The sequence below is a fragment of the Orycteropus afer genome, unplaced genomic scaffold, assembly GCF_000298275.1.
Source record: "Orycteropus afer afer isolate SDZICR_OR568_19922 unplaced genomic scaffold, OryAfe1.0 scaffold00124, whole genome shotgun sequence".
Classification (NCBI taxonomy): domain Eukaryota; kingdom Metazoa; phylum Chordata; class Mammalia; order Tubulidentata; family Orycteropodidae; genus Orycteropus; species Orycteropus afer.
In genome coordinates this window covers 6,998,825-7,014,595 of record NW_006921711.1, presented here as the reverse complement: position 1 = coordinate 7,014,595, position 15,771 = coordinate 6,998,825, and the positions used below count along the sequence as shown (strand labels likewise).

Here is a 15,771-nt window from a genome sequence, read left to right as displayed (position 1 = left end):
GGGTTTGAACCACCAGTCTTCTGGTTAGCAGTCAAATGCCTTAGGCACTACGCCACCAGAGCTCCCTTTGGCAGCCATCTAATGGTTACAAAAATCCAGGGGAAAATCTTTCTACTTCTTCACCCCTGTGATTCTAGGATGATTTTGAACTCGTGGGCATTTTCACAGAACTTGAGGAACCCAACTACCTGTGGAACAGGTGTTTTTACAGCTGCATTCTAAAGGGCAGGGAGCTGAAGTAGTCATCCAAGGTCACCCAGCCAGACAGTGGCAGAAAAAAGTTTAAACCCAGGTCTCTTGCCTCTAAGTCTAGATCTTTCTGGGCTGCCTGATTCATGGCCACCTTCTGAAGTGTTTCATTTCTTTCCCCTCTGACCCTGTGGAAAAAGGATGCACAGAAGGGCATAATGTTTTGATACTTGTTTTCACTTCATACAATGAAAGACAAATTTCTGGGAACTTTACAAGTCCCTCTGTCTTTCCATTTTTCCTAATGTTGGCCTCTGCACACTTTCCTTCAGCTCGGACTGCCTCCACTTCCAGGGCTGCCTCATTTACCCTGCAGTGGACTAAAGAGGTTTTGCCCTTGCAATCTTCGACCTCTTCCTCCCTTCCTAGGAATGAAAGAGAGTTCATGTCAGAGCCTGTGGAGCTTAAAGAACATCTCCAGTTCTTCCTTAGCTCCTTCCCACAGAGTCTGGAACCTACTGTTATCTGCTCTACTTAAATTCTACTTTTTTTTCCCCTGGAAGGAGGAGGCACTCATTCTAATTTCCAGAAGTTGGTGGCAAGAGAGCTGGCATTCTTTCTTCCCTGCCTCATAAACACTTAATCCATCTTTCTGGCTCTACTGACCCCCTGAATCTGATAATCCAAGGCAAAACACACAAAAGCAGATCCTTTCTGAACATGTACTATGTTCAAAGGGTTGCAACAGCTATAGCTACCACTTAATCAGGGACATGTGATGGGCTAAGCAGGGGACACTACTCATCTCTGATGTCTGCAGCCACTCTGTAATGGTGGCCACAGTTGTTTCCAGGTTACATGAGGAAACTGAGGCACAGGGAGAGAAAATGACTTACCTGAACTAACACAACTAAGCAGTGTTGAGGCAGGAATTTGAACCTAGCCCCTCAGCCTCCAAAGCCTGTACTCTTTCCACTATCCTATACTGCTCCCCTCAGGGAAGCAGATGAGAGAAACCATCATAGGCTTTTCTAAAGATGCCCTGCTTTTCCAACTCACAACCTTTTCTCCTGTCTGTGTTGATGCACAGCACACACACACCCATCTCCTGTCTGGGTGTCTCCTACAAAAGTTTTGTTTTTATAATTAAACGAGTTTTAAATACTGTATCTGGTTTTTGTTGTTGTTAGGTGCCACTGAGTCAATTTCGACTTATAGCGACCCTATGTACTACAGAATGAAACATTGCACAGTCCTATGCCATCCTCATTCTCCCTTTCCTCCTGCTCCAATAACCGACTGGGGATCCCCCAGCAGGACACTGGCTACGCCAAGGCAGGAGGCCACCACGCAGGCTCCCCAGGCCTCTTTAGTTCTGGCACCATTGTTAGTGGGTCCGAGCCTGAGACACTCTCCCCACCCAGGGATAGAGTGGATTAAAAACCTCAGCTAATTCCAGGGGCAGTGCTGTCGCACCCAGACCCCATACATGCTCCAGCTATTCCCCCACCCATGCTGCAAACCCGACCACAGCCAGCACATGACCATGCAAAACCTCCTGTCTAGCCCCCCACCCAAGGCAATTTGCCCTCAGACCCAGCCCTAGCCTTGGGGCGTCCCACACTGGCTCTGGGCACGACGACAGGATGTGGGGACAGCAGGTGCTCCACCTCTGGGCACGAGGCCACCCGGATGGGTTTCACCCAGCACAACTCGTTTTTCAAATGTCCCAGTTTCAGTCTCTCTTCCTGTAAGCTAGGCCAAATTGTCCACCCCCAGATTTCTGCCCCCTACACCATGGGCTTGACTGAGCAGTGGCTGGGCTGCTAGGGTGGACACCAGCCAGGATAGCTGGGAAGGCAGGAGAGGGAGGCAGCGTCAGGTGCCTTTCAGAACCAAGCACCGATGGCCCTGTGCTTCCTGCTCACGAGCCCTGAGAACAGAGTGCTGGGCTGTCCCTCTCCTGGCCTCCCTGGAGAACAGGCTGCCCCCTTGGCTCCCCTGCAGTCTGCTGCCTGCCCAGTGTCAACCAAGCAGCAAGAATTAGCTGCAGAGCATAGGAGCCAGAGAGAACCACTGAACCAAATGCAGATCTCCTACCCACGTCCCTTCCCAGCAAGCTGTTACATTTTCTAAGTCATCGGTGAAGACCTACTATGTGCAGGGTTGCTTGTAGGAAGAGAGGTAGTCAGGAGACCACATGGGTAGACAAGTACCATATAAGGCAGAATATGATGCCAAGTGATTATGCTCACACCAGGCACTGAACTCTGGGCTAGGGTTTCAAAGAAACACACAGATCATTACAATTTGACATGGACAGGTGCTCCAATATAGGTATAAACAGGGCTTTAGGAAGGTTCAAGGGTGAAGTTTTCAGGGCAGGGAAGGTTGCCAGGGGCCCATCCCTCCCAGCTCTCAGCAGGCCCTCACTCCAGTGAGAAAACTGTGGCTCAAAGAAACCCCTTAAACCCAAACGTGCTTCTCAGCTGAGGTTAAACAGCTCACCCCTCTCTGATTCTGATGACAAGTGTGCATGTTGAAGTTTCCTTTTGGGCTTTTCTATTTATGTTGTCATTGATTACTTTGCTCCTAACTCATCTGATTTCAATTTGGACTGATTTGATCCTAATTTTATTACCATGTAATCTGAATGCACATAATTACTGTAATTATGCTGCTGAGGGAAACAGCTCCTCCACGGGCGGGAAGACCTAAATTTAGGGCTTCCTGGCAAGGGCGGCCTTGTTGGGGTGGGCCCACAGTTGCCTCTGTTAGGAGCTGGCAGCCGTTAGGAGCACAGATGCCCACTCCCCCCCTCCCCCGCCTCCCTGAGGGAGATGGGTATTTTGGGCCCCTTCAAAGTGATGGGTGGAGGCCTCTCTCAGAAGCCCTGGGGACAGCAGGGGCCTGGGAGCCCATCCTCTCTGCATCATCTGGCTCACATTTTCACCTTCTGCTGCATGGGTCAGGCTAGGTTGCTGCTTTTTGCTACTGTCCACATGCTACCTATACCCAGAGTGCTGTTCACAGGGCACCCTACCTCTAAGGTGCAAGATGCCAACAATCTTCTAAAAATACTTAAGGGTTCCCACTAATCACAGAACTGGGGAAGGTAAATTGGGCCTGCCGCAGGCCTGTGTGGAGCTTCAAAGCACTCTAAGCCCAGACCAAGGCCTCATCCTCCACGAAATCCTTCCTGACTGGTCCAGCCCTCTCTATACTTTGTGTCATTTATGTCACATCTGAGGAAGACTATTATTGTTTCCATTAAACAGATGAGGAAATTGAAGTGAAATAAAGTTAAGTACCTTATCAAGACCACTCTGTGTGTGGGCAACAACACACCTCACCAGTAGGCCGTGTCGCCTCTCCTAAACATCTAGAGCCCCATTATAGGACTGTCCCTGAAATGCATGTCTTACATAATTCTCCCCAACTAGAATGGAGCTATTCCAGAATGAAATGCCTGGGTGCCAGAAGCCATGCTCTGCCCCTCCTGTATCACTCACAGAGGGGATGGGCCCCAGGTGGGCATTTCAGACACACAGGAGGTCTGAGGATCCCGGATGAAAAGGAAAATGTGCTATTTCCAGCCACTCTTCCCTGTGCTAGGGAGGCCATTCTCTCTGTGGCAGAGAAAACCCAGCCCCCTGGAACTGTGAGGCTGGGACCAGGAGGAGGGGTCGGGGCAAGCTGACAGTACTTGTGGGGGGCTGGCTGGGTTAGAACATGGTGTCTAAGGAGAACTTATTACTCCCTTCCCTTATTGGACACCCAAAGGGAGAAAAGTGGCAGGTGGAATTGTAAAGTCTGCTGGTTATGCAGTGGCTGCTGTGTACACCTGCTGGGCACACTGACAGTGAAGAGTGGGTAAGGGACATCAGGACAACTGGAAGCTGGGGAGTACCACTGCCAGAAGCAGCTCTGTCTCTAAGAGACTAGGCCCAGAGGCCAGTGAAAGCCTGAAGAAGAGGAGATGTGGGGGTGGGAGTGGACAGCAATCAGGAGGGATAGGTTATACACCTGGTCTGAGTCACTCAAAAAAGTAGAAACAGGACTATCTTTGACTTTGAGGGGCTAATTTAGACTTCAGAAAGGCAGGACTGTCAGGAAATGAGCTCCCAGTCATGGGAGGTATTCACACAGAGGCTCTAGCCAGGCCCTGAACTATAGTTCAAAGGGCTACTTTGCCATCCCTGGGGCCGAGTGCTATGGGCCCAAGAGCTCTCCATAGGCCCAGAGCAGCAGCCAAGCAGAGCCTGGAGTGGTGGGGACCAAGGCAAGGTTGGTGCTCTGGACTCTGGCCGCAGTGCTCTTGAACCACTACAAGCTATTGGTCTTCTCAGGGGTATGCATGAGCCTGCAGTAAAGACTGCTAGCCTGGGAAAGGGTCACCCCTTGAGTTAGTCTCCTAATAGTTTAGCTGCCTCAGCAGAGCAGGGAGCACAAGCAGGGACCAGGGTCGGGGGAGGGAGGCTTATGTATTGGATATCAGATAATGCAAAGCTCCTTAAACAAACAGTGTGGCCCACTTGTCTACTACCCTCTGCTGGGCAGGTTGGTATTGCTGCACCTCTGTTTGCCCTATATTGACTCTCTGGAGACCACATTTCAAGGCTGAACCACAAACTGATCCATCCTGAGTCAGAGGATCTGCCACAGAGAGTGGGGCTAGAGTTTTCCTCAGAAGCCTTTTTTCCACCCCAGGCCCTTCAGCCTTGCAGCTCTTCAGGCTCCCCTACTCCACACACAGACACAACTATCACGTGTACTCCAAGATGTCCACACACCCGCTTTCATGCCCACCACTGCCATCGTCCCATAGACGGCTGCCTGCCCCTACCCGCCCAGTCCCTGCAGCTCACTCACCCAGTGCAGGGACCCGATGCAGACCTTGGCAGCCATTAGGGGCACAGTGGGGTCCGAAGGCCGTAGCTTTGCACACTCTCGCAGCAGCGACACGGCGTAGGCGGACTGCGGGAGGCAGGCAGGAAACACTGTCACTGGCAGCCCAGGGTTGCCCCTCCAAACAGCCAGCCCTTGCTCTGCATTCCTCTTCCCCGCAAGAGTCAGGAAGATAGCACATTAGGAGCCCAGGCTGTTTTGGTAGCAAGTCCCTCCTTGAGACTCAGTTTCCCCATTTGGAGAATGGAGGCTGTGATTTTTGCCTTTGGGTGATATGATGAGGAGTTAACATGACAACTAATGGAAGCTCTTTAAAAGGAATTCAGGTTTGACCCACACAACTTCTAGGGATAGAAAAGAGCTCTGTCAAACTCTGAGTTCAATACCTTCAGTTTATAGATGAGGAGAGGAGGCTGAACCCCCGTGAGGACTTGGAGGCAGGGCTAGGACATACATCCAGGTCATGCAGCAACCAGGGTCAGTCCCACTAAATGAGTGGACCTGCTCACCCTACCATGTGCCACCCTATAGCCCACTCACCAGCGTGGGGCAGGGGGTATGAGAGAAGGAAAGACTAGCAACTGGCAGAGGAGGTGGAGAAGGGAAAGCAAGCTGGCAGAGCCCAAGACAACCTTCAAACTGGTATCTGGGAATCCCCCAAGGCTCCAGGGACTCAGCCATGGAGATGGGTCCAAACCAGATCTGTAAGGATGGCCAAGTGTGGAGGCAGGGTCTGGGAGCAAAGAGTATCCAGAGCCAGGTAGGGACAGTACCAATAACAAAAGTGGTAAGGAAAAAAGTAGCTAACACTCAGCTAGATCTTACTAGGTGCCAGCCATTATTCTAATTCAGGGGTCAGTAATCCACAGTTCACAAGCCTAATCTGGCCCTGTGCTTGGTTTTATAAATAAAGTTTTACTGGAACACAGCCATGCCCATTCATTTACATGTATCTATGGCTGCTCTCATAACACTATGGTAGTGGAGTAGTGACAAAGACTATGGCCTACAAAACAAAACAAAACATATTTACTATCAAAATCGAAAAAGTTCTGTTCTAAGTATTTTACAAATATTAAGTCATTTAATCTTCACAGCACTCCTATGAGGTGGTACTATGTCCTTGCTTTGCAGATGAGGAAACTGAGATGCACAGAAAGTCACACAGCCCATAACGCTGAGCTGGGATCTGAACATAGTCTGGCTCTAAAATCTGTGTCCTCAGCCACTCCCTTATGCTACCTCTGTGATGACTACTTTGCCCAGGGAGGAAACTCTCCCCCTTCCTGCTACACACACAAACATGCATGCACGCACACGCACACACACATACACACACACTCAGGGCTGAGACCTTCTGAATGAGTCTAAAGCTTTTCCAGGAAATGCTGCAGTGACCCTCCCAGTGTGCACATTCCTGTCTCTGTGTGCCACCCAGTAGGCAGGCGCACTGCATACCTATGGCATTTCCCATTCCCTGGGCCCTTACTATTGGCTGAGCTCTTACCCTGTACCTCCTGCTCTGGTGGTACAACTGAGGAAATGGCAGCTTAGGAGGCTCAATTATCCAAAGTACTCCATCTGGGGCCCAATAGGCCTGCTGTTCACCCAGACCCTGGCCTCTCTCTGGCTATCCCATTCCTTTCCTGCCACCTGAGGAAGAGCTTTTCCCAACTCCAAATATAGGTAGCTTTCCTGGCCTCACAGGCCTGGCTCAGCTTATTAGGCCAATTCCAGGTGTCTTTACCAAGGGACTTCTCTGTGCCCAGTACGAGGCTAATAGTTCACTGTGGGAAGGGGGCAGTTGCCATGGCTCTTGCATAAAAGGACCCCACAGAAAGGCTGGGGAGCGAAGACAAATGTCACCCTCTCTCATGGCTCTCCCTGGAAACAAGAAGATACAAAATCAAGCACAAGAGGGTGGTAGCAGATGACTTGTTCCAGCAGTCCAGGAGACTGAACTGCAGTACCTGGTGTGGGCTGGAGCAAGGGAGGTATGTACTGGGCTTCAAGGATGCCAGGCCATCTACTCTCCCAAAACTCTCCTGTGAATGCCACCCCCACATGCCCTCCAAGGGGGGATTTAGGAAAGGATAGAGGGAGTGATGGAGGGTGAATGGGAGGCAGCTGCAGGAGGGGTTCCTCAGCCCCTCACCAATACCCCTCCGTCCACACACCCCAGCATGCTTCAGACCCCTCCTCAGTACCCTCCTCTAGGCTGCTGACCTTTGAATCCATAAAATACAGGATTCCCTATCCCTAACCCTGCATATTCCACCCCCACTCCTCACCATCCCATCCCCATGAGGCGCAAAACAGTGCTATTTAAGGAGCCATCTGAGGACTCAGCACTGAGCAGCAGCCAGCTCTTTTTCTTGTCATGCTAGTTACCTAGCAACACAGCCTATGTTTTCTTAAGGAGATGGAGAGAAGAAACGATCTAATCATGTCAGGGAACTCATTCGTTATTCCTACAGGGTGAGGTGCCAGATACATTTCTATTGACGCAGCCTCACCTTCTGGAAGGCCTCTCAGGCACAACCACAGACCCCTGATTCCCACTTCAGGCTTGTGGCAAAGGCACGGTCTAGCCACTATGCTCCAAGGGCTCCTGGGACAATCAGGAGGCCTGCTTTGGTGTGCAGGGTTCCTGAGACGGTACAGAATATGCTTCCAGAACAATCTCCTGCTGTACCCAGTGCACTAGGGGGAAGAAGGTGTAACCCAGTGTCTGTAGCATGTGAGGTCCTTACATACAAGGAGCTTACTGACTGCCCCAACTTCCTGCCAGTAAGACCATTATTGTGCATACTTTACACAGAAGAGAGTTCCCATGTGGTGTAGATTTTTGCTCTTCTGCTAATCAAAAGGTTGAAGGCTTGAGTCCACTTAGGGGCACCTTGGAAGAAAGGCCTAGTGACCTAATTCTGAAAAATCAGCCACTGAAAACCCTATGGAGCACAGTTCTATTCTGACACACACGGGGTCACCATGGGTCAGAATCAACTCAATGGAACTAAGCTTACATAAAAGAAATTGACAAGCTGTTGGTCTGTGCTGGGCCTGATGGGGAAACTAGCTCCTCAGAGTTTTGTGTGGTGCTAAGCGGTGTCTGGACCTCTCTGAACCTGTTTCTTGGTAGGGAGGTGGTACAAGACTCCTTACCTCTCAGGCTGATGTGATACTTCTGCCACTAGGGGCTTTCAGGAGCTCCCTTAGAAATTAAAGCTAACCTGTATGTGTGGTGCATTTTTCTGAGGTGGGGTCTCCAGTTCTCCTTAGCAACTCAAAGGGGTCTGTGACCCACCAAAGGATATGAACCACTGCCCTGACCCTCTCTTCCTGTGATGCTCAATACTGCAAGATTGTTGTTGTTGTTATGTGCTGTCGAGTCAGACTCGACTCATAGTGACCCCTCCTTGTGTTTCCCAGGCAGTATCAATACAGAAGTAGATTGCCCAACCTTCCTTCTGAGGAGTGGCTGGTGGTTTGAACTGCCAGCCTTTTGGTTAGCAGTCAAGTGCCTTAGGCACTACGCTACCAGAGGGGCACTTTATTACCAGAGGAAGGAAGACTGCCATATGACACTGTGGGCTACAGTCCCGACTCCACAAAAGCTCCACCTCCACCTCCTCCCCTCACCCTTCCTGCCTGGCAGGTTGGGGCGTCCAAGACCTTCCTCTGCCAATACCATATCTTACCTTTCTAGTCCCCTCACCTCTGCTCATGTTGTCCCCCTTGCCCAGAATGCCATACCCTCTTGCTTTTCTCCATCTATCTAAATCCTACAGCTCTAAAACTCGGAATCATAAAAAAAGAGACTGGGCTTACTGGTCTAATAGAAACTCCAAAGACCATTGCCCCTAGTCACCCTTTGGGCCTGGAACTGAACTCATTCCTATGATTTCCAGCCAAACAACAGACAAACACACAAGGTAAACACTTACACCAGGTAGGTATACTCTTTAAAACAATCAATCCTGGGAGACCAGAAGGGCAGTATTCATGCAGGGAGATAGCTCAGAGGGCAGAAATTCATAGGAAAGAAGGACACAGGGAAAAGATAACCATATGGTGGAAGTGGGAAGAGAGCTGTTAAAATATGGGGATTGCAATCAATGCCATGAAACAAAATGTGTATGAACTGCTGAAAGGAGAATGAATTTGCTCTGCAAACTTTCACCCAAATCACAATTAAAAAAAAAAAAAAAAAAATCCCACAGTTCCTCAGGTGAGTTTCTCTTATTTGCTAACTCCTGGAGGGCTAGGGTCTCACTGACCCTTAAGGAAACCCTGCTGAACACTGAGCAAGGGCAGATCACATTGTAAATTCAAGATGTTCCAGGAGGTGGTTGGTAGGGGTGGGGGTCTGAGAAGACACATGCCAGAAGAGGGGGCAGAGAAGCTCCCCACTTGATTCTGGGCTGGACTTCCCTAGCCCGTGCATCTATCAGGTTGTAGCTCCTGCCCAGTTCTCCTCCCCGCTGGGGCCTGGCCCTGACTCCAGCACAGCTTCCACTGAAGGAGGAGGCACTGCCAAGTCTGGGTGAGCCCTCTTCAGAGATCGCACAGATGGGCAGGAAGGAATTCCCTCAGCCCATGGTAGGGCTTGGGGTATTTACAGCAGTTGGAGCAATCTGCAAGCTCATGCCACCTTCTTTCCTGGATTCGTAGCAGCCTCAGCCCCAACACCTCAGCACCCATCCCGGGAAAGGTTTTCCTTTCATGTCACTGCTTAAAATAGAGGCTAATATAAATACAATGCTGATCTGAGGAAAAACTAAGGGGTGTTACAACAGGGGGCTTGGTAGAGGGAGGATGAACACAAGCCCTGGCTACCTAGGATAAAGCGAGCCCCTTGCTTTGGGTGAGGCTCCTCCTAAACCTGTCCCCATCCAGTGCCCTTGACCTTGTCCATCACTCAGTTCTCCCTCCAACTCTCTAATGGAAGCTGCTGGTCTGTGTCACTCTTCCACCCCTCCTGGATCCTTGGGCAATTCTCCCGAGGCCACACCCAGGGGGCAGGAAGAGAGCTACAGCCAAATGGAACAAAGGGCCTGTCACCTGGAGTCTGCCGCCCCTCACCTTGGCTTCGCCGTCTCATGCAGTAGTACCCATCAATTCACCAGCAGAAAGGGAATGATGTCCCTACATGGGCACACACACTCATGGAAAAACACCCACAGACCCACCCTTACACACTTGGCCACGCCTGTAACTCACAGGGACACTGGACTCACACAGCTATCTTCCCAGTGCAGGGAACTGAAGTGAGCTGGTGAACGATATTTCTTAATCACCACCCTCACCCTCCCCACAGGCATCTTGCACCAAGAAAGACCCTCAGCCTACCTGGAGAGAGACTGAGGGTGAGAGTGTAACCCCCAGCACCCCCTGGGCCTTACCTTCCCACAAGCCACCATGGAGAGGGCCAACTGGTACCAAAGGTGAAATTCTCCAAATGCAAATTTCATGGCTCGTTCTAAGCACTGGGGAGGGAGAACAGTCAGTACTTCCCCCCACTCCATGCCTTTGGGGGGCAATCAATGCCCACATCACTGCCCATAGGAGGCTTCAAGAAGGCTACACTGGTTCTTGCCAGAAGACTCCAGAAGAAATCCTGCTCCTGTCCTTGGTGTGCTGTGTGACCCTGCACAAGTCTCTCACCTTCTCTGGTCCTCAGTCCTCATATCCTTAACCTGTGAATGATGTTACCCACCCTGCACATCTCACAAGGCAATTGTGAAGAGAACCAAATAAGATTTCTAAATGTGCTTTCAAAATCTAGACATCCAACAAAAATAATATAAGCTAACATTCATTGTTGTTATTATGCATAGCACTGGTCTCAGCTTTCTAATGTACTAACTCACTTAATTCCCTCACTAACTCTGGCAGGTGGGTTCTCTAATTGCTCCTCCATCTTACAGATGAAGAAAGCTAAAGTCACAGGGCCCATTAAGTAGCAGAACCAAATCTGAATCAGGAGTTCTGACTCCAGAGCCCAGGGACATAAAGCCTCCCCTATGTAATGGCTTTTCTTCCCTTTGCTGTTCTCTATAATGCCACAGAAAACAGACTGGTCCACTGGCCTAATTCTGGGTGACCCAAAATCAGGGGCTCCCTGGTGAAGTCAGATGGTCCCCAAGATTCCAGGAGACTGAGTCAGGGCTAGCATGTCAGGACAGGGTTCATAGTGCCACCACTGTCAAGTGGTGTGGGATGCAAGGCAGGGGTGCAGGGCCACCCAGTGCACAAAGGCCTGAGTTAGCATATTGGCTCAACATGCACGTCAAATGTAATCTTGGACAAAAATACCCCACCTCTCTAGGCCTCAGTCTCCTCCTTTATAAACCTGAGAGAATACCACTTACCTCCCCAAATCAAACATGGTTACATGAGAAAGTGCCTCACATGAGTGGGGCTTGGGATACGTCACTGTCCTTCCTTAAGGAGCCCCTCTAAATACACAGACAGAGACTACTGTCAAGAGGCTGGCCCGTTCTCTTCACAAGGACACAAGGTCCCTAGGCCCACTTTCAATCCTAGCCAGAATATGAAAGCTCAAAAATGTGTCATGTGTCCTGGCAATAGGGGAGCAGGAGGAGAGGTGGGCTACTGAGTGTCTCTCAGTGCCCCTACCCCAGGGAGACACATGCCTTGGACAGAGCCCACTGGCCTGTCAGGACCCTAGGACAGCTTTCAAAGAGGGGTCTGCCAGCAGAATGGGGGTGCTCTGTGTGCCTGGGTAGGAGGTAGGCCCCAGTCCCCAGTGCCCAATACAACCTTGGCTCAGAACCTTGCTAGAAGATGGTCACACATACCAGTGTCTTCTCTATGGAGAACTAAGGGAAGGGGGTGTCAATTTCCTACAATGATTATGTATTATTTTCAAAAGAAAAGAAAGACATTCAGTAGCAGAAAACAAAATGACTACCAATGAGGGGCAGTTATCTCCTCACTGAATGGGAGTAGGCTCAAGCTTGGGTCTCCCCAAAACTGAGCCGTGCCACCTGGTGGAGGTGGAGAGGGATGAAGGGGCTCTGTCTGATTTTCTTTATGTGCTGCACGACCCCTGGGGAAGGCAGGTGGGCGGCATGCCGTACCTCTGAAAGCATAACATATTGGCCCCTCCTGCCCAGTGTGATGCTCAGGAGGTCGTAGATGGCTGCGGCATTCTGCAGGCTCACCATCCGGTCCTCCTTCTGCTCTGGCGTCCGGCTCAGCACCACATCCCGAGTTGCCTATGAGTGGAACATGGTTTAGGAAAGAGTGAGGCTGAAAAACAAGGTGATGCCTGCATAGGGCCCCCCTCATCAGCCCAGTCACCATCACCCTTCCATGGGGGACCCAGGCCTGGCAGATGCCTCATCCCGAGACTTCCTTTTCTCACCCCCACTCTCGCTCCCATACACACCCTCTCTGAAAAGAGAAAATTCTTCTCCTTTTGTCTAGGTTGGGGTAGGGGAGAGTAGGTTCTGAGGGCTCAAGCTCCTCGTATTTAGTGTTTTATTCTGAAAAAAACTTCAAACCTACAGAGAAGTTGCAATACAATAACCATAAACCTTTCAGCTAAATCCATCAATCATTAACATTTACAACATTTGCTTTGTCTCTTTCTACATATAATATATACTATTATTATTTTGCTGAATCATTTGGGAGGAATAAGATGCATCACCTCTAAATACAAGAGAACATTCACTCAGAACCACCAAAAAAAAAAAAAAAAAAAAAACCTACTTTTGTCAAGTCAATTCCAACTCATAGCAACCCCATGTGACAGAGCAGAACTGGCCCACAGGGTTTTCTATGCTTTAATCTTTATGGGAGCAGACTGCTAGGTCTTTTCTCCCATAGAGTGGCTGGTAGGTTAGAACCGCTGACCTTTTGGTTAGCAGCCAAGTGCATAGCCATCAAGCAACCAGAGCTCTTAAAGAACCACAACGGGAGTGCCAATTCAGGAACCACAACATTGACGACACTATTACCTACTCCCAGTCCATGTTTGAATTTCATCACCTGACCCATTAATGTCCTTACTCTTTCTCATTCCAAGATCCACTCATGCTCTGCATTCAGCAGCCACGACTATTTCTCTTTAGTCTCCTTTCATCTAGAAGAGTCCCTCAGCCTTTCCCGGTCTTTCATGACACTGGTGTTTTTGAGTACACAGAGCCGATCTTAATGATACGGACAGAGTAAAGCTTTCAGGACCTCCATTTGCTGATGTGGCATGTCTCAAGATGAGAAGAAACAGCTGCAAATATCCCATTAATAACTGGAAAAATGGAATATACGAAGTATGAATCTAGGAAAATTAGAAGTTGTCACAAATGAAATGGAGTGCTCAAAGATTGATATCCTAGGCATTAGTGAGCTAAAATGGACTGGTTTTGGCCATTTGGAATCAGACAACCATATGATCCACTATGCCAGTGCAAAAATGGCATGGAGGCCACATGTTCTGACCTCCTCTAACCCTACAAGGGGAAGGCAGGATTACCAGCAGTAAACCAAGGCCCATTACTGTAAGGCCAGACATGCTGCCTCCCTCCAGCCCTTGCTCCAACCGTTCTTCCCAAAGCACCCACCACCTCCCTCCTGGGTTCGATAATTCACTGCAGTGGCCACACAGAACTCACGGATTATGGGGTTTATTAGGGAAGCACCAGGCTACAACTCAAGTTCAAGAAAAATGCTCAGTCTCTCTCCCAGCCCACCATCCCTCAGCCAACAGTCTCTCATAGTCTCTTTCCCAGCAGCACTGGTCCCTCGGTGTCTCACTCAGCAATGTGTGTCTCTTACGTCTCTTTCCCAGCAACGCGTGTCTCTTTCAGGGGCGCATGTCTCTTTCGGCAGCACGTCTTCCTCAACCAGCAGTCAGAGAGAGTTCTACCTCCAGGAGGCCTCCTTTTGAGCCCGAAAGGGTCGTTAAACTAGCCAATTATAGCATCAGAACTCTAAGCACCTGAGCGAGAGTGGGCACCTCCCAGAACATTGTTTTGTGCCACTCCCAACAGAAATACTCGAGGTGGACACCTTCAGCAATCAGGAGCTCCTCAGTTGCTCATAGCAAATCCCACCTTGGAGTTTACAAAGACTTATGGGTAGAAAAGCCACACAAAGTAATTTACTACACTGCAGCCAGGAAGGGCAAATTGAAGATGAATGGTGTGGCATTCATCGTCACAAAGTGTTCTGGTTACCTAGTGCTGCTCTGATAAGAATATACCACAAATGGGATGGCCTTAACAAACAGGAGTTTATTCTTATAATTTGGAGACTTTAAGTCCAAGTTCAAAGTGCCAGGCTCTAGGGGCTGGGTGAAAACCCCTCAACCTTGGGGTCCAGCTCTGCCTCCTGCTCCCGGCCCACTGGAGCTGGAGGCATTTCTTCACTCAGACAGCTGTTGGCTGCTGAGGCTGAGAAGCCCCAAGGTTGACATGTAAAAAGGCATAGTCCCGATGTTACCAATCCACACGGCAGGCCATTAACTTAAGTCCATTGTAAGTCCCAAGGTCGGCAGAGCATGGCAGGCTGCTGAGCAACGACACAGCTACATGCAGGGTCCAAGCGTGCCATATGCTAGAGACCATTCTCAAAGCTTCTCCTTATACACAGGAAGCAGACCACATCCCAAAGGCAGCTACTCAGCTGCCTGTGGTAGATCCCACCATGGAGGTGATTGCCAGTCTCATCTTGGGGAATAACTACCACCAGTTGCCCAGCCACTCAACCAGGCCCAGCCAAGTTGACACACAAATATAACCACCACACAAAGAAAGTATCAAGATCTATCCTGAAGTACAACGCTGTCAATGATAGGATAATATCCATATGCCTACATGGAAGACCAGTTAATACTACTATTATTCATATTTACACACCAACCCTAAGCCAAAGACAAGGAAATAGAAGATTTTTTTTTACCAACTTCCGCAGTCTGAAATTGACTGAACATAGAATCAAGATGTGTTAATTATCACTGGTGACTGGAATGCAAAAGTTGGAAATAAAGAATCACCAGTAGTAGGAAAATGTGGCTTTGGTGAAAGAAATAACACTGGAGATTCCATGATAGAATTTTGTAAGACCAACAACTTATTCATTGCAAATACCTTTTTCAATAGCATAAACAATGGCTGTACACGTGGACTTCACCAGATGGAGTATACAGGAATCAGGTTGACGACATCTGTGGCAAGAGGAGATGGAAAAGCTCAGTATCTTCTGCCAAAACAAGGCCAGGAGCTGACTGTGGAACAGACCATCAACTGCTCATATGCAAGTTCAACTTGAAGTTGAAGACAATTAAAACAAGCCTACCAGAGCCAAAATATGACCTTGATTATATTCCTCCTGAATCTAGATACCATCTAAAGAATAGATTCAATGCATTGAACACCAATGAGCAAAAACCAGAGGAATTGTGGGATGACATCAAGAACATCATCCATGAAGAAAGCAAGAGGTCATTAAAAAGAAAAGAACAGACCAAAATGGATGTCAGAAGAAACTTTGAAACTTGTCCTTGAGTGGAGAGTAGCTAAAGCAAGTGGAAGAAATGACAACATAAAAGAGCTGAACAGAAGATTTCAAAGAGCAGCTCGAGAAGGCAAAGCCAATTATTATAATGAAATGTGCAAAGACCTAGAGTTAGAAAACTAAAAG

At 49.2% G+C, this 15,771-nt stretch overlaps 1 protein-coding gene across 1 annotated transcript in view; it reads right to left on the bottom strand.

Annotated features, from left to right (window-relative positions):
* TTC7A (tetratricopeptide repeat domain 7A) overlaps positions 1-15,771 on the bottom strand; it is a 159,963-nt gene that overhangs the window by 68,459 nt on the left and 75,733 nt on the right. Inside the window, exons 9-11 of the mRNA XM_007944399.1 lie at positions 12,204-12,341; positions 10,503-10,586; positions 5,062-5,166 (exon numbers count right to left, since the gene is read on the bottom strand). Coding sequence (XP_007942590.1) covers positions 5,062-5,166; positions 10,503-10,586; positions 12,204-12,341 — 327 coding nt within the window. The remainder of the gene's footprint in view (positions 1-5,061; positions 5,167-10,502; positions 10,587-12,203; positions 12,342-15,771) is intronic.